This window comes from Anas acuta, chromosome 7 (assembly GCF_963932015.1).
Source record: "Anas acuta chromosome 7, bAnaAcu1.1, whole genome shotgun sequence".
Classification (NCBI taxonomy): Eukaryota; Metazoa; Chordata; class Aves; order Anseriformes; family Anatidae; genus Anas; species Anas acuta.
Window position 1 is genome coordinate 5,108,864 of NC_088985.1, and position 27,103 is coordinate 5,135,966.

At 39.5% G+C, this 27,103-nt stretch overlaps 1 protein-coding gene and 1 non-coding gene across 6 annotated transcripts; both read right to left on the bottom strand.

The window, feature by feature from the left end:
• CCAR1 (cell division cycle and apoptosis regulator 1) lies at positions 1 to 27,057 on the bottom strand. 5 transcript variants are annotated; one of them, XM_068688872.1, is made up of 26 exons: positions 26,922 to 27,057; positions 26,677 to 26,804; positions 21,158 to 21,330; positions 20,538 to 20,582; positions 19,856 to 19,882; positions 18,689 to 18,882; positions 18,061 to 18,175; positions 17,784 to 17,976; positions 16,505 to 16,637; positions 16,020 to 16,181; positions 15,332 to 15,557; positions 13,908 to 14,021; positions 12,874 to 13,040; positions 11,969 to 12,179; positions 11,081 to 11,164; positions 10,252 to 10,437; positions 8,375 to 8,566; positions 7,567 to 7,800; positions 7,140 to 7,251; positions 6,835 to 6,876; positions 5,377 to 5,459; positions 4,025 to 4,171; positions 3,527 to 3,647; positions 2,714 to 2,899; positions 2,129 to 2,334; positions 1 to 911 (listed from the first exon to the last, which is right to left on the bottom strand). In XM_068688872.1, the coding sequence occupies exons 2-26, from the start codon at positions 26,747 to 26,749 to the stop codon at positions 852 to 854; spliced, it is 3,486 nt and encodes a 1,161-aa protein (XP_068544973.1). In that variant the 5' UTR covers positions 26,750 to 26,804; positions 26,922 to 27,057; the 3' UTR covers positions 1 to 851. The 5 variants fall into 5 exon arrangements, with proteins under 5 accessions (XP_068544973.1, XP_068544972.1, XP_068544974.1 ...); XM_068688871.1 differs by having other exon boundaries at positions 19,856 to 19,888; XM_068688873.1 differs by having other exon boundaries at positions 19,856 to 19,888; positions 26,677 to 26,803; positions 26,939 to 26,969.
• On the bottom strand, positions 13,191 to 13,255 carry LOC137859980 (small nucleolar RNA SNORD98). The gene has a single exon (XR_011098699.1). It is a non-coding gene; the product is annotated as a small nucleolar RNA SNORD98 (small nucleolar RNA).
• Positions 27,058 to 27,103: the final 46 nt, after the last annotated feature.

Sequence of the window (27,103 nt, forward strand, 5' to 3'; positions counted from 1 at the left end):
TAGGAAAGAAGTCCAAATTTAATTAAAGGTGACTTACAACGGTAGCATTTTGTCCATGTAAGGCATTATTCTGACATCTACTGGCCTGGTATCCAACCATACATATTAATACACTGCACTTGTTAAAAAGGAGCATATATATTAATCCAAAGGTAAGAACAATTAAGAAAACACGAATGACATACATTTAAAACAGGCCCATATATTTTCATATAAATCTCACAACTCTACCAGTATTGTGGTAGGTTTCTATTGCTTTCTTAACTCATATGCAACTCTGAACTACTGTATCTCAGGAAGCTTTATTACAAGCACTTTTGGAAAATTACAGTTGGAAGGGAAAAGAAAGTTGTGACAAGTAAAAAAAAAAAAATCTGAGAAGCTTTAAAAAAATCTTTACTTGCAAAATTAAGCAGCATGCTATTTTGTGATTTATATTTGAATTTAGAAAGACTAATTAGACAAATAAAAATAAAAACCTAAAAATGGCAATTCTATAAATAATGAAAATTTTGATTTCACTAGACTTTAATGAAAAACATTTGGTAATTAAATACTTGCTACTGTTCATTACGTTGATGAACTTTATTAGGGTTAAAACTGTAATAAAGTTCATCCTAGAACATTTTGCAATGCAAAATTATTTTCACTCAAGGAGTGTCTCAAATTGAATGCTAAGAATTACAAGCAATTTTCAGAAGCAGACATTCACATTCATAAAACTTTATACATCTTTTGGAACTAAGATATTTATACTACTAAAATCAAACATGCATCACTTCCCATACATTCTGGTATCATGATTTATATTACATTATGTAACACCGTTCTTCTAAACAGCAGCAGTTTTATCATACGTTAGCTCCATTTTCTTTGGATTTCTGATCTCTATCTTCGCTTTTCACAATATCCTTTAAAAGAAAAAAAAAAGGGAGAAGACTGTGAGTGCTGGAAATTTTATTTCTCATGTGAACTATAAAGTAGTGCAAGACAAAAATACTGCTTGGCTTTAACTTTTAGTACCATAGGAACTAGAATCTTACTCAGTTTAGTTAAACCAATTCCAGCGTCTTCCTGAAAAACTAATGGAGTAGTAATTAAATGTGACTTAAACAATTGTAAAAAGAAGCACAAAACCATCCCCAGAAGCCTCACTTTATAGTCTAGGCTTTTTTTTTTTCCTTTTGAAAAAAACAAATGAAAACAGTTTCTGCAAAATTCATTACATTATGGCAACATGTAACAGCTCTAATATAAAATACTGATATTGGTCAAAGATGTCTGAAAGCACTGGGCACAGGAGACATTTTCAGTTCTAAAATACTAGACAGAATGAACAAGGATATAACTGGGGCTACTTAAGCGTGGAAACAGAATTATGCAGTTCCTGGGGATTAGCAGTCTACAACACATAGCGAAATGCAGGACTGTTTAATGATACGGATGGCAGTTAGACGGCTGCAAGTTATTGCCAGTTTAATGAGCTACAGTGACTTACCACTTGTATCACACAAAAGAAAAGGCCAAACATTCGGCATACTTCTTTGTACATGTGCTTGAGTTTTTGTAAATGTTATATTTTCAAAATACACGTAGACAGAAGCAGCAGCAAGGCACTGTGATAGTACCAGTTTGCCAATGAGTAGCCTTCATAACCTCCATCTATTCAGCCTTACTTAAAAAAGGATCCTTCCAGCGTTCCCAGGGAATATGCAAATATCTTTTCATACAGGGATGGGGATGCTCTGGAGCATTAGGCAAGTTGCTTAAAAGTCATTTTACTAGAATACTCCTGATAAATTGAAATAACTACATTCTGCCTTGAAAAATTAATAACTGATCAAACGGAATAGTGCATTTGGATAAATGGGGACGGACAAGATCAGGACAGGAAAGCATTAACATGACTTGGGATTTACACTATTTTTTTTTAATATATATGTACTTTTAAATTTGAGTCAGAAACTTGTGTTTTAAGCTTAGAAAAAATATAATGTATTTGTTTTCTTTAAATAATCAGTATCTCTTTGAGCCTCTCATATGCACCATTCTGAGTTTTTTTTTTTAAAAAGGTATCATTAAATCTACAGAAAGCTTATAGACGAACAGAAATGAAGTAACATCTAACCTGTTTAAGAACACTCTGTATTTCATCCATAACAGTAGCTAAATTTTTGATTGTCTTATTCAGCTGACCCTCAAATTGCAAATTTTTATCATCCGAGATTTTCAAGTTCTCTTGCAGTTGACTAAGGTCCTTTTTGACTTCTTTGAGCTCCGTAGACAGACTTTTGTTAGAATTCTCCAGATGCAGTATGGTCTTCTCATCCTCATCTTAAAGAAAAAAAAAGTCACTTCTAACACCATGTATTTTGCATCCTAATATTCCATTACATGCCAACACCTAACTATTAATTTTGAAAGAACATTAATTAAAGACTGCACTGCCTTACCATTTGATAATACTCAATTCTAACTACATTTGAGAGTCTTATATTCAATTTGAATTAAAAGTCAGGAGGATTTCAGCACGGTGACAGTAGTATTTCAACTACTGTTGATGTGCAAGTTCAAAGAGTAATGGCAAATAGAAAAAGTACGTTTATAGCATGCAACCAACCATCTAAGCAACTTAGATCACACATTAGCTTATCTACTAAAAGTCTTAGCATCTTGCATCCATGTAAATACCACCTTCAAAGCAATGTCACACCTGTTTTTTCTTCTAGTAACTGAAGCTTTTGTTCTATCTCTGCCCGCACTCTTTCACTCTTCTCCAGCTTCTGTAAGAGGCTCCCAACATCCACCATAGCGCCATTGTATACAATAAGGCCAACATTTTCTTCTATAGCTTTTGATTCTTGCTTTATTGTAGGTGATGGCAACAGTAATCTGTTTCCTAAATTAGATTAAGTAGTGTTAGTAAATAATCATTGACATTTTCAGTTGCCTACAGTTCCAGGGACTAATGTTAAAAGCTTCCTACATTAGATTAAAAGCAACACCTCATACTAATTCAAAAGCCACACCTTTAACATGACAGAATTAAAATCATAATTTGGGATCTTCATATGTAAGGAAAACAATAAAATTTAGACAGTTTGGTTTGTCTACTCCACATTGCTCTTCTCCCTCCTTACCCCACTCACAGCCTCCCAAAAGATCATGCTGTTTCATGACATTCCTGTATTCTTCCTTTCTGCAGTAATTTGTATTAGAAAAATCACTCTGTTCTACTACCTACAGCACTGATCCTCCCAACTGCAGAGCTGCTGCGAACAAAAAGTGTTAACATTAACCTCCTCCTTCCTGTTCCAAGATACTAAGGTTCATCCTGTAAAAGCAACAACGTCTGGAAACCAGAAATACTGAAATTTATGATTTACTGCCCGAGATTTACTTTTCCAAATTGGCAGGTTCTCTGCAGATCTGCACTCGTTACTGTGAGAAAGCAAACATCTCAGGGCTCCATATCATTCCAGAGAACTGTTTCTGCGCAAAGTTTGTACAATACAAAAAACACTACCTAACATATCTTCCTGTAGCTCTTCCGATTCTTCTTGGTTTTCCTCATCTTTAGAAGTATCTGTTAGTCTTCTGTAAAAGCAGGATTCTCTAAGTACTACTTTATTAAGGAGCTTCTTGACCTAAAACAACCATGGAAAGAAGCATGGTATTACTTAAACACAGAAATTGTACTACCGAAACAAAAATGTTTTAACTTTAAAAACTTAAAAGAAATTGCACAGATTTTTGGTTTTTAACATACTGGAGATTAAAATGAAAAAAAAGTAGAAAAAATAAACATGAGACAAAAATCTACATATGCAATTGTGAGCATGTTAAAAGCTATAAATTTTTACCTCTTCATTCTAAAACAGCTTACAAATTATCAAATTAATATTTCATCATAAATACAAAATGGCTGCATAAAAACCAGGGATAAAGTATATAAGCAATAGCCTTTAGAAGCTGAACTCCATTTACTCTATAGCATTCCTATAATATTGGATAAATACAAAACCTGAGCACGTGATAAGTGTAGTCCAAGAGTGTAGAGTATCTCTTCCATGTCCTTCTCCAGAAGGTATCCACAATGACTTTGATCAAAATAAACGAAGGCCATCAGAAGGTCCCTATTAACAGTTACCATTTGTGTCTTGTCCTTCTCCTACAGGAAATTAATTATGGGATCATTAGGAAGGTAAAAATATCACCTTCTTTTCCTCTACTAAAAAAAAGCAAACTTTACAGTTAACTAATGTTTCTTCTCTGTTCATTTTATTATCACTTTCAGTAAAGCCACTAATACATTTACCTATCAAACCCAGATGTAAACATCAGCAAGCTATTTAGGACAAATAATCTTGAAAGACAAGATTTTACAATCTTGAAAGATTATTTGTCCTAAATAGCTTGCTGATGTTTACACCTGAGTTTGATAGGTAAATGTATTTGCTGATTAATATAATCAGCAGCACAATGCACAGTAACACCTGGTAGACAGAGTTTCCTTTTGTTCAAGCTAATACATCAAAAAGTTTGTAAAATCAACTAAATAAACAAGTGTAATAGGAAAAATCCCTTCTCTCATCAGTCAAATATTTTATTGAACAGCTGTTTTCAAAACAAAATCCCCATAAACACATAATGAATGAGCATCCAGCTCTCACAGCTAAAGCAGTTCTGCAGTCTCTGTTTTCCATTATTTCTGTTCCTACATCTCCTAATATTCCTTGAAAAAAAAAAAAAAAAGGAGAATCAGACGCTTTTTTTATTCCAGCATTTATAAAGAAAATTCAAGCACAACAAATCTAACTTATGCTGTTCCTTAATCTGAACTATGAAGGCTAGCTATTGGCCTCATGACATAAAGCATCCATTTTCCTGCAGGGAGATGTAGAAACACAGCTAATGATGGCATCCATTTTCCTGCAGGGAAATGTAAAAAAATTTACATAATGATTCCAGGCTTTACAATTTAAAAGCCCATTTATTAATCAAGCTAAGCTTGTGCTTTTGTTATTTATGAATGCAGCAGCTGAAAGCCATGGATAAAATGATCATCCGGCTCTTAGGCCTGCATACAGCATTAGTCCTCAGACTTTTCAGACAAATCAGTATCAGATTGTTGTAAGAAAGTTTTTCCAAGAGCTTTTACTTCGCAATCTTTAAAATAAAAATAAAAGTATCTTGTGTGTACCTTACCCAAAGCTGACACATGTTCCCTTTTATATATGCATAATGTTTCACTCTAGAAGTGCTGAAGGAAACAAGGAGTGCAAATAGGTCTTACAGTGAAAACAAAGACAAGCTTTAATTAAGACATCTCTAACAAAAAGGCTCTATGTAGTTGTTAGGAAAGGTATTAATTACTTTATCTTTAGACGACCTCTCTTTGCAATGCCTATTTCCCTCTCTTCTGTCCTCCCGTTTGTTCATTTCCTCTTCATCCCGGTCTATAAAATACAAACAAAATTTAACACACCCACAGCAAATGATTTGAAAAACATTAACTCAAATATGCATGTTCATTATGAAGTTCACATAAACTCCCTAGCACCTGAGAATATTTTCCTCAAAAAGAAATGAGTCCTGTTAAAATGTGTTGTTTCTCTGTTTTTAATATAAGACAATTGTCAATTTTATTCTGTAAATTCTTATTTATCTCACACACAGGATTGAAGAGCTGAAAAAAACACTAACAAGGCCAAAATAAGTTGTGCCAACACCACTATCTATTTAAGTGGTATGTCAGAAATTACCACAATTCTTAATTAGGCTTAGCAGAGTCTGCATTCAGCTGTGGTTATTCCTACCAAAATCAGTACTGTTTGCTTTCAAGTATTTTAGAATACATTGTAAAAACTGTACCAACTATATAATGAAAACTCTGTTTATACTCTGAGTGAGTGAGTGAGAGAGGTATTACTGGTGTATATGATCCTTTACTTTAGATCAAAGTTATGGTTCATATCACTTGTCAGATATGAAGCACAAACTGCACTATTCTTTTCTTTAAAGGTAGACAGTACAGTAAAACTAAAAGAGAAAGAGGAATGTGACAACTGCAGAGACATATGGCCTGCAGCCCTGTACCTTATGTACAAGTTTTTGGTCACAGAACCATGTGCCAAATTCAGCTTTAAGAAACCGCTCACCTTTCTCGTAAGGAAATGTTTGAAAAAAAACACCTACACATCACAACATTTATCTAATTTTGCCAACACATTTCTGAGAACCATGAGGTTTCTCCTGTACCTCCACGGTACATTAAATTGTTCTCACCAAACCTAACTGGGAATGGCACAAGGACAGATTATGGGAAGCAGAAGCACTTTACAGAACAGAGAAGTCCAGGGCACACTTTCCAGGGTCAGGTTATGAGCAATTAAGAGTCATTTTGGAAATAAGAGATTAGCACCAAGTTTTTTAAGGCTGGTGCAGTACTCTGACAAAAATACAACTGAAAACACTTCTTAGAAAGTGCTGGGACTACAAGTTCAGAACTACATCTCTAGCAAAAACTCTACCTAAGAGGACAAAACCCCACAAAAGTACAAACCAAAAAGCGTCCAGGTGCCTTACACCTTCCCGAATCTCTGAGCCAAGAAAGATTATTGCTGCTCCTAGCAGACAGGAAAGTTAATAGTCCCTTTCCCCACTTACTCTGGCAAACAGAACTCCACCCAAACAGAAATCAACTCCTTAGAGCATCACATAAAGAATCCCATGCTACATTGCAGCCTAACAAAAACAGGATGACATTTTAGAACTGATGAAAAGTTAGGCACTTAAAAGTGGCTTGGTTTTTCAGAGGTGCCGAATACTCACATCTCCTACTGACTTCAATGGGAGTTGCGAGTGGTCTGCATTCTGAAAAAAATAAAACCACTTCTATATGCATGCCTTACTTGGAGTACCACAGCTACAGTTTATATATAGACGATGTTAATAAAATGCCTAGCAGAAAGACATCTTAAGCAGATCTGGTCAGAATTACTGAAATAAAATTAGTGTAATAATGCAATTTTTGATTTTCTAGTTCCAGTGCATCTTCCAGCTTGAAAGAAGCTGGCATATGCAGTGGCAATGAAAAAATCTTATCTGGAAGTCACAAAATCCCTATTTCAAGATACCTTCATCTTCATCTTCAGCATCTTCTGCCTCCATTGGGTCGTATTCTTCTTGATTATTGTCATCTTCTGTCTCTTCTTCATCTTTACAATCATCTTTCCTTTTATCTTCCCTCTGTAAAAGTTCCTAGAAATTAGTCCATTCAGAACTAAAAAACAGGAAAGTGAAAACATCACACTAACACTCACTCAAAATTTCAGTATGCTTACATTTCATAGGATCACAGGATGGTCTGGGTTGGAAGCGACCTTAAAGATCATCTAGTTCCACCCACCTGCCATGGGCAGGGATGCCACTATGATATTTAGTCACATAAAAACACACACACACACAAATTTAAGTGATAAAGATGAACTGGGGACACCAGTCAAATTTTTACATGACTGATTATGATAGAAACGCTAGCTGATATACAAGTTAGCTGCAGACCTTCTTTTCATCTCTATCTTCTTTTTTATCTTTATCATCTCCAGATTTTCTCCTCTTAGGTTTTGGTTCATCATTTTCTTCTTCTTTTTCTTCCTTTTTCTCTTTTCGTTCATCTTTTTTGCCTTTTTTGTCTTTTTTGTCTTCCCTCTCTGGGAGAGAAACCAGTGCTTTGTAAATTCTGACACCAAAATCCCTCTGAAGCATTTCATTGAAGAGTTCTGCAAACAATGAAACCTGCACAGAAAGAAGAACAAAAAGAGAACTGAAAATGAGTTTTAAAATGCATATTAAGAATTTGTACACTTATGACTAAAAGAAGCCATCAGGTGTTATCTTACCAAGCTTTCACCACGGTAGTTTTATGCAGTGCTAGACTTCTTACCATTTGTTTTGAATTTGCAAACTTTAAAGAACTTTATACATTCTTCTTTCCTGTACTACCGTAGTATAGGACCTGGACTAGCTGTATAAGTTATAAATTCAGCTCGATATCTAAAAATATATGTATTTCTTCTGGATATCACAGAGTGACTATGTTGCTTTTGTAAACCCTGTACCAAATACTGGACTATTTTCCTAGATACTGCACAAAGAAATTAACTCATTTTACATTAAGTTTTCTTGTGTCATGCTATCATAACTTGCAGAATCTAAGAATACTGCAGTTAGCATAGAATTAAAAAGAAACAAGAATGACTAAGCACAAACTTCTATATTCGCTTGCTAGGCATCAGCTGTTTCTTCAATGCTATGTCTCAATGCAGAGCTCACTGGAAAGTAGCATTAATATGACAGCACCTCAAGTTACCTCAAAGGAATGTTCTTTATTATCCTCTAATCTATAGTCCAGAAGAACACTAAGCGACATAATGCTACAGTCGAACTTTCCACTCTTTGCTGCCCAGTTAGGATGCACAATGATTGCTGGTTCATCAGGCAAGATGTATCGTCTCTCCCGCCGCTGACGTTCCATTTCTTCTTGACGTTTTCTTTCCTCTTCCTAAATAGGCAAAACAAAACAACATGCAGCATATTCCAAAGTTTCAAAATATTCCAAAGTTTCAGCCTGTAAGTTAAGTTTTTACGACTCACTGCTTTGTAGGAAGTGAAGAAAAGCCTAAGGCTGCTTAATGCAATGAAGATGACAGACAGAAATTAGACCAGAATTTACAGAATGCACAATGCACCCACTGCCAACACTCACCTAAGAGTGAAGACTGAAAACTTGAGCAACACAAAGCAGGACATACAGTGTTTAACCGCACAGCAATGAGCATCTTCCAACAATTTCATGGTGCTAACTGCAGCATGTTTACTTAACATTGGAAGGAATCCTACTAATTCACTCCAAGAAATGGTATACAAGTTAGTAAAGGAGTCAATGCTCTGGACAAGAATTTTGGTTGGGTGTTTTTAGAACTGTACAGGGAAGTCCTACTGTAGTTTATTTCTTATATAAGAAAGTCAAATTTTCTACCATCATTGTCCCAAAGATAGCCAATACTGCTTCAACAACTGGCAGGTAACTACTCACCCAGAAATTCTGCTTACAAGAAATGCAATCTATAGATACAACTGATACAGATTTAAAAAAAAAACTGGGGGGGAGTGGTGGTGTTAAAAAAAAAAAAAAAAAGGTAAAATACCAAGCAGCTTATTAATTGCCAAGACAGGAATATTAAGTTCTTATGAATATGGAAGTCACAGCAGAGATTAAGCTTTCTGAAAAGCAAACACGATCAAACCTGCCTGCTCCTAATCTTAAAAGATAGATTTGGCAAGGAACTCCAAGAGAGTTTTCTTCCTCCAAGCTATGTGAGAAGGCAGCAGCTGAAAGAATTAGCAAGTGCATGGCCTCTGCTCCCCCAGTAAACACAACGTTTACGCAGACAAAACTAAAATTTCAAATTATCCCATAATGGTCTGCAGGTAGGAATATACAAAAAGGCAGGTTTAAAAGCAAGTATGGAGAATGCTTTGTTGTATTTATGCCCCCTTTTCTGTTGCTGGGCTTTAGTGTTATTGCACAGATCTTGTTCACCCTCATGAAATATCAGACCAGGCTAAACAGGAATGAAACTACCAACTGCAAAACTGGGAAACCTCAATGCACAAGAATTTTATCCAAATGTGAAAAGTAAGGTTTAATTACACAGAAAAACAGGAAACAGGCAAACCATTAGCCACGTGAAGAATTTAGACCGTTTGAGATACCAAAACATTTACAGATCAAAATAAACATTGCGACACAAATCCCTGAAGGCTTACACAGCAATAAAAGCCAACACAACTAAGCAGCTACTTTTCATATAAGTTTAAGATGTTTAAATCTTGTTAAACGCACTTGCCCGTTCACAAATGAGCATATTTTTGCTGAGGAGTTTGGGATTTTTTTTTTCCTTAGACTTAGGATCCAACATTAATTCAAACACCATTTATAGAGTTGCACATTTCAACTGACTTAGCTGATACAGGAATTCAAGCTTGCCAAGATTTCGTTCCAATTCAGTAGTTCAAGTTACAGCAGGAGTTCCCAGTAGTCATCTGAGAACTAAAAAATCTCAGCAAGGCATCACCCTGTACTTTTTAAAATTTTGTTTAAATAAACATATAAGTTTATATATAATAATTTATATATTTATGTACACTTAATAAGACTTAAATCAAGCATGTCCAAAACCTAACCTCTTTGTCATCTTCAGATTTCCTATCCTCCTCCTCTTCTTCTTCTTTCTCAGACTTTTCTAGCTCCTTTTGCTCTTCTTTTTGTTCCTCTACTTTCAGCTGCTTTGTCAGTCGAGCTATCAACTGAGATTTCAGTCCTTTAGAGCTAAGGGTTCGACTTTCTAATTCTTTTCGAAGGTCATTTACCTGGTAAATAAAACCTCTGTAAGTGGCATCAACCAGCGACATTGCAAAACAAATGATTAACAGAAAAGATGAAGTAAAAATTAGAGTAAGATCACTGAAAACTCAACTGCATTTTTTAAAGCTGTACTGTACAACGCTAGTATTTACTAGCATAAAACATATTACACTGAAAGTCATGTTCTCCCCAAATAACTCTTTTTTGAGGGACTTCATAGAGGCAGGGAAAAGATTTGGCAGTATAAAGCTATTAGTTCTTTTGTGGAAAACTTTTATTACGTTTTTGTACCATTATTGCCTTTTTAAACTAACATTAAAGTATTTTAGACCCCACATTTTTAATATAAGTAGATATGACCAGATGACCGCAGAACTTTCATTTTCCAGTTAAACAGTATCATATGTGATATACTTTAATTGTACAAAGTTCAGAAGTTCACAGTGGTTTCAATTATCTGTATTCATCTCTTAAAATCATAAGTCACATTCTCATACTGTGATGTCATACATAATACCTACAAAATCAACATGGCATATAAAACACTACTAATTTTTTTTTCCTCAGTTAAGGGAAAGACAGCTGTGTTTCAGGTCCTCCCTGAAAAGAGAAAATGTATGATAGAAACGAGTTTAAAAATGTAGTTACCTTCATTGTTTTGGGATCCAGTTTAGACCAGTGTGTGGGCGTAGAGATCTCTTTAGCTTCTCCATCATCCTTTTCCTCTTCATCCTGGCAAATAAAATTTAAAAATTATCATTCAGAAAGCTTGAAAGCATTTTAGTCATTTTTAAAATTCTGTTGCTGATCTGTGCAAGGTCACAACTGTTTCAGACAGTCTTCTCCTAAAGTTATTGTTTAGACAAGTTCACACACACATTCTACCACTTTTTAAATGATCAGTGCCACTCAGCCAATACAAGCCAGATCTGTGGAACACAAAAGGGTGAAAAGCAACACCACAAAGAATATCGGGGTTACAAAGACACTGCTGGTCTCCATTAACCACACAGTGTGTGATCTTCCCCCGGATTTTAAATCCCCCAAGTTCCTCTTTGTTCAGTCAGACTTTCCCTTATTCCAAGATGTTGATCAGCCACATGGCCTGAAATTCAGATGTTTCAGACTAGCATTTGTTCAATTTCAAATCGCACAATTAGAATTGGCCACGAGAGAGAATTTAGAAATTTTAGAAAATGGCAAAATGTTTGAAGACAGCTATTCATAAACTGCATCTCACTCAACAACTGGTCCCAGATTCCAGCAACTATTTCTACGGTAAAAAAATTTCTGCGCATCATAAGCACAATTTTATTCCATTTGTGATATCGGCATACGCATTTAAAGTTAGTAAACTAGCTGAAATAAAAATAAAAAACAACATTCACTACACTGCTGAAAGCTGGTTTACCAGTCATTGTTACCAGTTATGTTCCTCCTATGTATGTATGTTGTGTAGTATGTGATGTGCATTTTGTGCCTGTGTTCCTGTGCCTGTGAGAAGCAGAAATAGAAAAAGGGATTAGCGTTCAGTGCCTGTTCTCCATCAGCCTCCTTGCGTTCACCCTGAAGCTTCTCGACCAGCTGCTGCTTGTATCCTCGGGAGAGGGTTTCCCACTCTGAGCGGGTGGGAAGGCAATGCCAAACATCCGGGAAAAATAAAACCACTGTCTCCACATGAGCTGGAACTGTACGCCCCTTGTGGGTCTCCTCAGGGCGATGGTAGCGAATCTCTGCAAAACGGTACCTGTCGCAAGGGAAGAAGCATGTTGGAAAAAAAATTCTACAATACATTTTAAAGAGCCTAGATCACTTGTAGCACATCAAGTAAAGAAATTTTGCTGCAAGACCTTGAAGTTTATCTAAAGAAAAAAATTATGGAAGCCATATTTTCTCTTTCGGCATATATGTAAAAACATATCACAATTGCAAAGAAAAAGACTACCACAATCCTGTTGACAGTACTTAGTGCACATAGGCTTAATGCACAACGAAGAGGCACTGAAGCACTTCAAATTTAGCTTACAATAGACCTTTCCGGTACTAGTAAAATTGCTCTAAGTGTTAATGCAGGACAAAAACTCATCAAGAGAAAATATGGCTATATAACCAACAGCTAATTTATAACGAAAGAACAATGAAATGAAGTTCTCTTGACGATCTTCTCCAGCTATGCACAAAATGAGAAATATTTTCAACACACATTCATTAAAAATTACAGCAGAACACGTCAAAATAAGTTCAGAATCTTTAATTAGTCCTTAATGCATTATTCATCACAGTTGGCACCAATCGAGCTTACTACGAAAACAGAACACCCTTTGAGTAGTTTACCTGCGCTACCAACAGCGGCTGACAAAGAAGAAGATGTTTCTTTTCTTAATTTTTCATAACAGAAAAGTACTTCTATGGTGTACTTTACGTTGCAGTACAGTACTTACCATTGTGTGCACACACTTAAGTCAATCCCTGTCAGAGCCTTGCAACAACGAATAGCCGTCTTTATCAGCACGGAAGGGTCCTTTTCTGGATCAGGTCCATCCAGTGATGGGGACCAGTGTCCTCCAATAGCCATAGCTTCATCTTTGCCTTTCATACCCACTAAAAACTAGACAAAAAGAGTCTTCTGAATGTTCCCCTGCTAGGGGCAAAAAGTCATCTTCCCAAAGTGTAAAGAATATTTCATAGCACACACACTGAAATCCGTGAGCAAATGTCACGTTATTTTGAAATCTGAAAATGAAAGTCAGTCAAGAAAGAGTTCAGTTATTTTTTTTCCACAGAGTATTTCAGAAATGGAATAGGTTTAAAACATCATCACTCATTCTTGTTTGCAAGACTTTCCATCAAGTTTCTTTATTTGTAGAGGCTTGTTCCTTTGCAATTAAAAGCCTTCTAACACATAAGATAAACGCATCCTATTTTAAATGGCATCTTAATTCCAATAAACAACTTTGTAGATATTCCTGCCTAAAAGTGACAAAGGACAGCTACAAAAGATAAGACTGCAAGAGCATTGTATCTATAAATTCAAGCACTCCCATTGGCTTTAAGATGATGGAGTTTAATTAAAAGAGAACAAATGTGTTGTCTTGAAACACCACAGCACTTACAGGTTGTTCAACTTAACAACTGTTAAATTTCAATACAATAGTTACTTAACTGTTGCTTCATTTGTACTCTCATCACAGCTGAACCCTTAAAAAGGTTTAAGTGCTTGTAAAAAAGAGACTAACAGTTAATTAAATAGGTTTCTCCAAATATCTACAGTTTGAGTAAGCGGAAGAAAGCAGTAAATATGAAAGCAAAAAAGATAAAGCTCCATTAAATTTAAGAAGTGAAAAACTAAATCTCTGAAGAGTAAAATCAAAGCCATCGTTTAGCTGCCTACAAGCTCTTCCCTTACCAACAAATATTTTAAAGCTCTATAACCAACCTTCATTGCCAAGAGCATCTGGCAGTGAAGCATATTTACCTTTACAAGTCTAGCAGGATGCTGAAATCCATCACGAAGTTCTTGGGGATCTTCAGCCAGAGCACACGACTTGTGGTATAGATCCTCCATGCTAGGGCTAGCCATCAACATCACCTGGTGTGTAAATGAGATGAGTCTTGTGAAGGTCTCCCAAGTATAACCGGTAAACAATGACCACAACTTGCAAACACATACATACCAATACTTTTCTTAATGTAACAAAAAAAAAAAAAAAATAAATCAGAACAAGCTAAAAGGAAATTGCAGAACTGAGGCTTAACGTGTCTGCCAGGGAGCTCTTTCACTCCCTCACCACTTGATATACATGCAATGTGCGATCTTACAAAAAGACAAACCAACTGGAAGCGTATAAAAGCAACATGCAGAATTGCTGCTCTGCCTCGCATGTTACCGCTAGGTACCAAATAGCCAAGAAGCACACTGAGTACATTTCTGGTCCCCGTAACCGACTTCTTCCATTTTGTCACAATCACAAGAGAGCCGGCCGACACTCATCTGCCATCTTCTTAGCATCCCACTGGCCCTGCCAAATCTAACAAGCTTACTTTATAATCTAAACAGCTTAATATTATGAAACTGGATGCTATTTCTTAAGATACTGAATATATTTTAAAGATCAACTTTCTAAAACAGAGTTCTTGCTCTGCATCAGTAGAATGAAAAAAAACCAACACAGTACATCTGATACTTGAGCCAAGGCTTCAGACTTTTTATAGACAGTAAAGTAACTCTTCCAAAAATACAAGGGTTAAAGGCAGTTTTGTTTCTAAATTTATCTTTAACATTAAACACTTCTAGAACAGATTGACTTAGAAATCTCAGACCTATTTTAATGGAAGAGCTAATACACGGAAGGGTTTTAGGAAGATTCTTTTTGACCCTAAGATCCTTTACATGTCAAAAATGTTGCACAAGGGGCCATAATGGAGATTCCTATAATCCTGTTCAATCTACTTTCCATCAAATGGTAAAGATTGAAATGAATCTGAAAGGAGTAAGAAAGAAAACATCACTAAGTGGAATAGCACCAACTGCCCAGAAAGGATCCATAAAGGAAAACAAGACTCCATTAACTGTTCAGAGTGAATCGCCTAAGAAATACATTCAGAGATCCTGTGAGATGTCTTTCTTTCCTGGGTGCAGAGAATGGAAAATAGATTTCAGTAAAAACAAGACGTAGGACAGCTCTAGTAACAGGAAAAAACTGAATTTCCATCATGATTCTACCAAGCTCCACCTACCTGCTCTTTACTCAAAGAATTAAAATACTGTATTTTGCTCAGATCATTGCAAAAAACAAACAAAAAAAAACCACAACAAACACAGTTCAGTTATACTCAACTTTTTACTCTATTTGCAAAAAATACCTAATGAAGATCTGTAATAATGGAAACTATACAAACCTTTGCGCTGTACAGATGATCAGCATCAGGTGGATCAAGGACAGCAGCATTTTTATCTATAGGATCTACTTCTCTATGCATTACGTAGAAATTACAGTAGTTTCCGAGCTGAAATGGTCTAGACATAGGGAAAGCATCCACCCATGTAAACTGAGCATCAAAGAAATCACTTGGGATATACAAGTTCTGGTAACGCCTCCTCAGTTCCATCATATCGCAGCTACGACTGAAATAAACAACATTATTTGAAAGATACAGCAATAAAACAACTAAAAAAAGCACATCATTAAGAGGTATATTCATTGGAAACATCTACTGTGTATTTAATACCATGTGTGCAAGTGTGTGCACATGTGTATGAATTCAGAATAATGTATTTAAAAGGTCATGTATTAAGGATTATGAACACGTAACTACTACACATTCTTCTAATTAAGGTTTCTACAAATTAGGGAATATTTATTAAACAGGGCTATAAGCACATTTTGCAGTAGCACACAAAACCAACAGAGCCTAAAACGTTTCATACACGAGGTTCTCAGCCATTACATATTAGAACTTCCTTATGAGGAAGTTATGATCATAATTTAACATTCACTAAATACGTGTGTGCAAGCACTGCTCACACAAGTTTGTGCCCACTATTAAAGTGTGATCTTTAAGTAAAAATTTGGTTCTATAAACATACCAGTCCAATGAAAACTTGGAAAACTGAACTGTGTAACGAGGAACAACACGTCGTGGTCTTCGAGGTGACCTCTCCCTCTCTCGTCGAGGTGATCTCTCTCTGGAGCGTTTTCTCTGGGGTGATCTTTCCCGAGACCTACGTCTCTCTCGTTCTCTTTCACGACTTAAAAAAACATGCAGACAAGATATAAATATTTCTGCATGCTGCTAACACACAAAGCTTTCTAGTACAACAGAAGCTAGACTTCTCAGAGATGGCTCACAGAACAGAAAGGAGAAATTCCTCACCATTTGTTTCAGTACATTATTTACAGGAGAGACTGATAATGCAATTCTTTCATTTCAGACAGGAAAGAACTTTTCACCGACATCTAATGGTAAAAACACTTGTGCATGTCACTGACTCAGCCCGGTGCAAGAAGCTCAGCTCCGTTAGACTAGATTGTAATCAATGCATCCTATGAAGACCTGTTCCCAACAGCATACCTCCTGTCATCTTTTCGATTCGGCATAGGGTCTCCTCCTCTGTCATTCCTCCCAGAAAATCTGGATGGGGGATCTAGTCTTCGAGCTGGTTGTGGCTGTGAGACTAGACGAACAGGAGGCTGTAACAAACCACCTGAAACAAAAACATACGGCATCAACACGGAACAGTGGGCAACTGCCTACTCCCAGTCACCAAAAACACTGCTGCTTTACAGCTGTTTCCCTTGTGTACATTTTCTCAAATAATTCAAGTCAGTAAGTCTATTATTAATATCCTCCCCAAGAAACAAGAGACCTATGCTCTTGATACAAACTGAGACTCAACGATTTTAAAAAACTGAAATTAGTTTGAAAGCATCTTTTTAACATGGAAGCTAACCCAAATCTAAGAACATAGAAGTTACCTTAGTAAACAACAAAACCCTCTTTTGGAAAAGTAAAGGTTTTAATATATATATATGCTGCAAGCTCACAAGAAGAAATTTTACATTTTATTTCTGATTCTATTCATAGGTAAAATAATTAGCTTCTTGTATAAATTACTCTTATTATCCTGCTGCACTAATTCCCCAAAACATGTCTGCTCTCTCAAGACAGCACACACGTAAATGACTGTTTGTAAATATGGCAAACATTGCCAAACACTGCTGAACACCTAGGACTAAATTAGATTGTAATAAGCATTTATCAAAAAAAGTTCTGCTTTGGTGATCTTCTCCCCCTGCTTTTATTGTGGGTAAGAAGACGATGCCTTAACTGCGTCTTATTATTTTGAATTCTATTACTGATTTATCAGCCACACAAAGTTCAAGTGACACGACAACAGCCTTCGTTTCAGATTTGTTACATTCACCAATATTTATTCTTGCAAATGTCAACTTGGCTGACTAAATAAAACAAAAACAAATACAGAAATAACAGTTTTAAGAATACCACTATGCAAAACCTAATTTTGTTGAACATTCCAAATTATGAAGAGCTACATTGCAATTATTTCTTTCAACTCTGCAAATTGTCTGTAAAAGCATCCAAATAAAAATTACATTGAATTGACTTTCAGATTATGAAAACTTAATAGGAATGACGAGAGTCCACAGGAACGGCACTAACCAGCTGATTCTTGAGCTAGTGCAGACCTTACATATACACCTGAAGAAAAGATGCACGCTAAAACTGAAAAATAATGACCCTGCCCTTCTACAGGATCCTTTCCTCATTAGTTCACCTGTTAATTCAGTCAGACTAGACACAAAAAGGAGTTAGGACACTGAAGGAGCACCTTTCTGCTGCGGCTGCTGCAGCAATGGCTGAGGCTGTGTCTGAAGCAAAGGCGTGATTGAAGCTGCTGATATCTGTGCTTGCAACAAGGACTGTGGCTGCGGCTGGGCCTGAACACCGAATGCTGTCTGCTGAGCAATAGGCTGAAGAACTGCTGGAGGTGTCTTGAGTAACGGCTGAGCCTGTGTCTGGTTCTAACAGCAGAAAAGAAAAGGAGTTGTGAACGAGCTTAAACCAGAAGCAGTCAGTACAAGCAAGACCGGGTAAACTCTATATACCTGATTTGGAAGCGTCTGGATCCTCTGTGCGTTCCATTTGAATGGCATATTAGGATTGTAAGTAGCTTCTACCAAAACTCTGTCACCCACCTGAGGTGTCTTTCCTTTAACAGCACTGCAAACATTACAAAAAACACATTGAGAGAGCTTTATTTAGCTACAGAAGCTATTTTTACATTTGCAAGCTATGTTTAAAGTTGTGGGAAAGTAGACAAAGTTGACTGAAAAAAGCTTATAGGAAGAGCATCTACCTTTGGTTCGGAATGCAAAGGAATTTAATACCTGTCTTGGGCCCTAACACAGAAGTTCCCTAAACGATATTAAGGTAAGATAGGCAGATAGCAAAATGCATGCATTTAATCACCCATAAATTCAGCCATTTCATATCACAAGGAGCTTTCTACCTTTCACATCTCTTAACTTTGGGTTTTGCATTAAGAAAACTCAAAATTCCATGTAAGGAACTCACATCTACTAACTTACCCACCATCTGATTTTCAGTGTTGACAGAGAAAATGTAACTGCGGGGACTACCAGTGGAGTCACAGAACTATAACGCAGCAATCTAAACCTTTTCTCTAGGGAGGGAATCACAGAACACATCTGCAGACAACTCTTTACACCTTACCTAAGTTGAAAAAAGACATCTTCATCCACAAAACCAAAGGTATCATGTAGTTTAGTAACTACCCCAGTGAAGACACGCTGCTTTTGTGGCTGCGTTTGCTGCTGACTTGAGCGGGGTGCTGGATAAGAAACTGTTATCTGGGCTGCTGGTTGAGGAGTAGATAGGCTAAGACTGGTAGGTAGCGCAACAGCTGGCTGTAAGCAAAATAAAACAAAACTATAAATCTCTTAACCACCTGACATACCTGCAAGGAACAGAACTTTTACCCATGTAGAGAGGAGCTGATAACATCTCTAAAGCAATTATTCTGAATGGAGATTTTCAGAATGTGGAAGTCTTTATTTTTAAAGATGATCTTTCTTTGCTATTTTGAATGAAGATTGGCTTTGTTTATCCTTTTCTTTCTTTTTTTTTTTTAAAAAAGTCACATTTCCCCGCATATGTACATTTTCTAGAAGAAAATTAAGACTTCCTTATTGTTTACAGGTAACTGATACAGTGGGCTGATTCCCAACTCTGCTAGGAATAAGCTTAGAGATTTCTCCATTTGTATCCCAACTGTACTGTTAAATGAGTTAGTAAGGGTTGAGGCAAACAAGAACCCTTCTCTAACTCTAGTTCATCTGCTTGCCTTCTTATTAAATCAGAATAAGGAGGCAAAATATAAGCTTTACACAGTAAAACAGTGAAATGAAGTCAGCTGTTTTTACCTCAACTCTTTTCAAAGCATGTTTTTGTAAGTGAACAGTACGAGAGCAGCCTGCGGTGTGTTGAATGGTTTCGTATTTTAGGCTTGTCAAACTCAGCGAGATTCTTTTTAAACCTCTATAAATCTGTACAGCAGTAGTGTTAACACAAAGTTAAATTCCTTTTTAAAAGGAGAATTTTCTTGCTACTTACTGCAAAACAACTGAACACTTGAAGTTCAAACAACAAAAAAAGTGCTCAATACACATTTCCTTTAAGATTAAGGAAAAGCGGTTGTCATTCAGTTTTTGAAACCAAGGCTAATCATATTTTAACATCTGGATAAAAGAAACCTGTACCAATAAAACATCCATTCATATTAGTTCTTTTTATGGATTAAAATGCTCAAGAAGTCACAAATTTGCCCTCTTGCATTATCTGTGTTTGGGGATGAAGACCAAACAATAAAACCAAACTAACCTGCGTTAAAATGGTCTGCTGAGGTTGCTGCAACTTAAAATAAATAAAGTTATAAATTAATTTTATATGGTTCAGGAAATTGTACAATTTTACCTCCTTTTTACAAGTAAGAGTTTTTTTGTTTAATGTGAGTCAGTTAATAGTCCTTTGGGGTTTGGTGATTTCAGTGGTTTGCATATCTATAAAGTTGTGATCATTTGGTTAATTTTAAGATTGTGTAATCTAGATTTATTCAGTAATCTGAAATGCTGTTTTCTTGCAACTAAAAGTTAATAGGAATATAAAAAAAAAAGTTTTGGCAGCTGGAGAAGCCCATGCCTCTAATTTCCATGTCCTTTCTAAAATCCTGTCAATTGAAAGACCATAAAATATGTAAAAGGGAACTTTTTTTGGATGGCATCTTTCCAGCAGGTTAAAATACACGGCCCTGATTAGAGCAAAGTTTAGAAGGAATTGTGCACACATAGAATAGATTTTTGATTTCCTTTTTGCATGAAGGTAGACAGGCTTCCATTCTGGATACATCTCTCCAAGTTTGTAAACTCCAAGCTCTCTTTCACTACAAAAAGATATTAGTTTAACAACTTCCCATGTAAGGATGACTTTGCAGACAAATCCTACAAGACACATAACCAACAGTATTTTAAAAAATTGTGACGTATGCAGTAAGAATCAGACAAACCTGTTGCTGTACACTATAGAGAGTCTGCTGAGGTTGTGAATATTGCTGAAACAGATAAAAGCAAAATATCTCATAAACAGAAAGCATTATTGCCCCCAAAACACCAAATACAAGTAAGCTGCTAAGCATGTTTTAGATAAAAAAAAGTATCCACATCTAACAATACAAAACAAAACAAACAGTATCAATATGTACTACTTTTACACCAAACATTCCTCTTTAGACTGGACTCTGAAGCACTCCTCCTAGCTAGAACAGATTTTGTTATGCCTGACACATATAGTATCTAGGGCACAGCATGAAATCACGCAAACGCTATCAAGTTACGTACGGTGACTGGAGATACTTGAAGCTTGAGATAGTCACCTTAGGTGCAGCAAAACTCCTTTTTCCCCAAAGGCTTTCCATAGCAACTCCATAACCATAATTCCCACCTTCACTGATTAATACAGCTAACCAGAGCTGTAGGCCTACAATCCCACTGTTTTTTTAAACAGGTTTATAAAAAAAACAGTGAGCATTGCCCACTTACTTTTCTCTTAGACACTTTTGCTTTACATAACCACTGTTTTATATTTTGAAAGTTCCTACAGACAAGAGCAAACGCTCCTTTTTGTTACCTGCTGTAACGCAGCTGCTGCAGCTGCAGCTTGCTGCTGTAAGGCAGCTGTCTGAGTCAGCTGATAGTTGGTCGGGGTCTGGGTAGTGAGGCCTGCTGCTGCCAGGGCTGTCTGCTGGGTGTATATTGTAGGAGAGGCTCCAAGCAGCGACGGCTGCTGCACGCCAAGAGCAGCTGAAACGAGAACACGCACGTAAGCACAAACAGCAGCTTTAAACAGAGGGGCTTTCTCCCAGTTATCTGGGAGATCTGCCTTCCCTGCCTCCCAACACATACATTCAAGAAAAGACGCAGTGTGCATATTTCAGGTTTTGGATGAGCCTGATGAAGATCCCAGCTCTGTCCTGCAAATCAATTACCATTTCGCTCTGAGCAACCTTCAGTCTAGCAGCAGCTACAAAACGGAGGCCTATGGAATGTGTGCTGCTCTGGAAACGCACATGGCTTAGTCTCACTCAGTACTGTCTTTGTCCCGGAGTGAGCTGGGTTTTGTAGATGTGGGTGCTGGTAGAGGAGGAACAGCCTCGTAACAACGGGGAGTTTAATTAGTCTGCACATATAAAGGGACCAAGTCAAGCTGTCTCCAGCTCTTACTAGGAAGGCTTTATGCTGCACAAGCCCAGACTGCCTAGAAATGAAAAATAATGTATTTTATTGTCGTATCACTTTCAGTTCACTGCAGAAGGCTAAGCGTATCATGAGCACCAGCTATCCACATGGTTTGCCTCTTATGCATGTGGTGCTTCTGAGCAAAGAATGATTAAGCCTTACTTAAGGAACTCTGAAGGACAGCAAACACTGCACAATGTGAGTCTCAGTAAAGAACTGCAAACCTATCTGGAAACCTGCTCCATCTTTGGCAGGGGGCTTTCAAGTAAGTTACTTGCAGCTGCACGATCAAGTATCACTTCATCAGGCTATCAGTCTACTTCACATGTTCAAATGAAACTAAAAAGAAACTCGGCACAGAAGCACATTGCCAGCAAAAACAGGCCAGCCAGCCCCCTTCAGAACTGAAGAACATTAGAGTTTAACAGGGTTCCTTTCTTTTCCAAAGTTATTAAAGACACACAATGAAATTAAGAACAGATTTGCTGTAATCTTCCTGCGCAGTTTGTGCTCCACAGCATGCCTCCTGATCCAAAACGAAGCCGCCACCCCTGACCCACGGATGCAGTAAGACTGCTTTGTTCTCAGTGAACATCACCATAAAGCACACAAACTACAACCAACGCCTTCTGAATGAGGTAACCCCCCCCGCCACGCTGCTCTGTGTAGCAGAGTGAAGATCTTTAGAACTAAACAAGTTGATGGCACCCCTCACCTTACAGTTTGGAAAGAAACCTGCAAGAACTCTGTAAGCAACGGGGAAAATAAAAACCATTGCTATGATCTGGGTCAAATCCTGTCATATTCCAGGAAGTCATAGTATTTTAATAGTGAAATCAAGCATTCTACAGTACAGCAGTATGACAGTATTTCCAGTGTTACAGGAGACTATTTCCCCTGGAAAATTCCAACATTCACTTTGTTTTAGAAGCCAAGCAAGCCAGATCTGAGGCTTCTCCCGTGACAGGCCTTGATCCTCTCGCCCGCTGCTTCTCCCACCACTGGTTCCAATCTGAAGACGAATTTCTGGCCATCCAGCAGCACTCACCTGGAACCTCACCAATGCCTTACATAACATGCCTCACACAGAGCTTGAAATCCAATCTAAACGCTTTGCTGCTGTATCCTGGGACAGCTTTCACTTTTCCTGGCTGCATTACTTTGCTAGCTCATCCGAGGCAAATAACAAACGCATTAGTCTTTCCTCTCAGCTCCTGATGCTGAACAGAAATTCCTATTAGCAAATTCCATGAGTTCACTTCATGCTATTACCTCTGAACCTCTTTGACTATGCTAGTTGCTGTCATTCAGCCTCATGTTCTATTCTACACCAGCACAGAGGCAAAAATTGGCAAGCAAGTGTCATCAGGCAAGTTTCATAAGCCCTCTCCTACTTTTCGTACCAGAATATCCACAAAAATACTAACATGCTTGCTCCCAAAACCAGATCTTGGCTTACTCTGCTCTTTGGTTTCTATCCTGACAACTTCCCTTCCAGCATAACCAATAATCCTCCCTTTATGCAATTGCCAGCCCACCCTACGGCTCTTATCCCATTTTCTCCACTAAGAAAAAAAACATTTTTTCTACCACTACTGCCACTCTATGAGCACTCAATATCAACTGGGCACCGTGTCACCTACAAGACTGCAGATCAGCTTACCAACAACAGGCAAGAAGAGAAGACTGCTGAGATTCCCTTACAGACCAACGTACACAGTAGCAAGTTTCGCCAAGATGCATCTTGTCCCTACTAATTTGCTGCGAAGCATTCCAGGAGTTTCATCTGACTGCCTTTCACCCCTATGTACTCACCTTGAACAAGCAGGCTCTGATCAAATGGATCAAATAGGCAACTGTGGTTGCATTACTAGTAGAAAACAAAACAAAAAACCTATCACGGGGTGAGGGGAGAGCACAGTCACAGAGCCAAAAGCTTACCGAGTGGGGAGCTGAGACCTGACTGCCAGGTATCATTATTATTATTACTGGCAGCACACACCTACAGCAACAACAGCTTCTTGGGATTTACCACGCAGTAAGCACAGTGATGGAGATACCCCACTTCAAAGGCAGCCTGAACAACTTGTACCAAATACTGCACGTCAGTCTGAAAGGGCTCGGATATAGGCTGGAGTCCTAGGCTGCAGCTCAAGCATCCTTCTAAGTCACAGAAATTTCTGTTGCAGCAGACAAATAATAAAAAAAAAAAAGATAATATTTAACAGTTCCTCTTGCTGCTTCCGAATTCCAGAGGTAATTAATACATATTTACATATAACAATAAAAGAGTAGCCTATCCAGGGCTTTGGATGCCTCTCAAAATTCACAGAAATTGACTTTTTTTTTTCCTTCAAGCTTAACACCCTTGCAACATAAACTCCACACAACCTGCTCAAAAAAAAAAAAAAAAATCCCTCAACTGGCACACAATAGAAACTGGTCTCAGTGTATTCACCACAAGCCATCTATTTAGAGCAAGCCAGCAAACTGTGCATCAGCTGCTATTTCTTAGTGGCTCCCAGATGCACTGCAGGCTTGTCTTCCTCTTACACGTTTCTCAGGCATCTCCTAGGGGCCACCAGCAACAATAAGCGCATAGCTGAGCTGGAGGGACTTTTGTTTTCATCAGCTGCACTGTTCCCCACTGTAATGCAATTAGGTCTGGATATGGCAAAGAAGACAGTGCTCATCTGCCAGAAGGCAGCGCAGCCAGGACTTCCCCTTGACTACAGCTCCGTGAAAACAGGTTTCACACTGCAAGCAGAGAGCTCACTCTTTGAAGAGGGCACACGCTAAGCACTGCGCTACGAACACAACACGTGCTGAGAGGACAGGAAGGTATTTCCCTGAGCAAGCTTTTGAGGAATCTGCACATCATCAAGCCAAGCCAAAAGTATAAAGTGCACTTAAAGAAGCAGTCCGTGCTATCAAGGAATTGTATTTTTTTTTTTATGTTCTAACACTCAGATTTCTGCAGCAGGCATAATCTATACTCGAACTATGCTTAACCAGCATAACAGGGACCTCATTCTTTTTTCAGTCATGTGATGCAGCAAACCGTGAGACCAGGACTACAGGAACAATTTTGCTCTAATGCAAGCAGGAGTCTCTCCTCATACACAGGTATTTGCTGGCGCCTGGAATTACCTGTTTCTCTTCTACTACCAGAGGTACAGACAGTAATTAGTAAGCAGCCCCAAAACGATGCCAGGAACCCTTCATTACATGGCACGTAACTCTACAACTACCTTAGAGTAAGGCACCTTAATTAAAAAACCTTAAATCACACGGTGACTTCACCAGGAATGGCCAAGACAGCATTAAGTCAGCAATATGATTAAAAAAACCCCTGAAATTATCTTTCTGCAGTGATCAAAGGGGGCTTTAACATTACAGTCACCACTTCTGGCTACAGGTTAGGAAAAAGCTACCTATCATGTTGCTTGTGCTATCCCCCATCCATAAGCACCTTGATGCTTTGGAGAAGGAAGAGGTAAAACAGCTGGCATGCATAAATGTATTTATACCTTTTGTCAATCCTCTGAAAATACATCACAATTCGGAATATTTTTTAATCTGTTTATGAACACTGAGATTTACAGCCTGCACAACTTCTCGAGCTCAGCCACAGGTGAGCAGTCCTCTGCAGCCAGCACGCCTCAACACCCACAGCTTCTCTCCCTGTGGGGCAAGCAACCCGGCAGGAGAGTTGTACCTTCCTGCTGAAAGCTGCGTGAGGGAGGACTGACTGCCCAGCTGCAGCTCCCATTCTTCAGCTCTCGGCACACCACGTGTTTTTCAAGAGGTTTCCTGTGCTCCCTAGTGTAAGGCAGCTCCGCCAGTACAGAAAGCAGGGAACCAAGCATGGACGTGGGGACTACAACAGGAGCTGGGTAGCACAACCCCCGGGCCTGGCAGAGGCTGCAGGGAAGGGTGTAAGAAGCTAAATGCTTTCAAGTGACTCTGGAGAGAAGAAAGATACTGCAGTGGGAGATGGACACTAGGAACAGGAAAACTGGTGTAAATCCTGGGGGAAGAAGGCAAAAGCTCAGAAGCGGCGTGTTTAACAGCTCTTATGTTCCCAGAATAGATGAGCAGCTACGAATCCCTGCAGACATTGTCCTCACAGAGTAGGTGAGCCATCTCTCTACTGATGCCAACCAGCCCTATCCCAATTAAGTTCTGCACTTGAGAAGTAGGCTAACCAGAGGCAGGGCTGGAGGGATGGGAGCAGGGGACAGACTTTGGGGCACGCTTCTAGCGCCCCCCCCATCCCATCCCATCCACCTCTCTCTCCTCCGGGGCTCCCTCCTGGCCCCTGCTCGGCCTAAGATGGCTGCCAGCTCCTCCCCTTCAGCAGGGGGCTTGCAGCCTTCCCCCCACACCGGGACGGGCCGGGGGCAGCCCCTCAGACCGCCCCTGAGCTGTGCCAGCCTCCTGGGAGCCCCCCAGCCCCCAGCCCGGGGCTGCCACCCGGTGAGGCAGCGCAGCCAGGTGAGGCTGGTGCCTGCCGCCCTCACCCTGCTCCGCAACTTTGTGCGGGAGGAGAAAAAGTGCCGCTGGGATGGGGGGGGGGGGGTGAGCGACTCGGGGAAACGGGGAAAGTGCGCAGGGAGCGCAGCGGGGGCAGGCGGAGGGCTGCGGAGAGGCAGCCTGGGAGTGAATGTGAGGGGAAGAGAAGGAGAAGGCATTTTGGGGATGAGTTCTGGGGGACGGGCACACGCCCGCAGACCGGACCGTGCCCGGGGGGCAGGAAGGAGCCGGAGCACGTTAGGGGAGGAAAACCAACGGCACCCAAAGCACAAACCCGGCAGAGGCGGCCCGGCAGCTCCCCGGAGCTGCCCCAAACCCCAACCCCCAAGCCCCAAACCGGGCAGCCCCCGCCCCCCCCCGCCCCGCGGCACCGACCTGGCTGCGACACGGCGGTGGCGGTGAACTGCGTGGCCCAGGGGGGGTTCTTCTGCCCGCCGAACTGCGCCATGGCGGCCGGCACGGAGCGGCACGGCACGGAGCGGGCTCCGCCTACCTCCTGCGACCTGCGGGGGCAAACGGGCTGCAGCCGGGGGCGCGCTCGCCGCCGGGCCGCCCCCACCGGGCGCCGCGGAGCCCCCCCGGGCCGCCCCCCCCCTCCCGCCGCTGCCCCCCGCCGGTACCTGCCCCTGCCCCGGCCCCTGCCCGCCCCGCCGCCATCACGCCCGGCCCTCGCCGCCTCCCGCCCGCCCACACTGCGCACGCGCCCCGCGGCCCCGCTGCCGGCGCGCGCTGCTGCCGTCACGGCCCGCGCCCGGCCCGGCCTCACAGCGCGCACGCGCGGGGCTGCCTGAGGGGGGGTTGG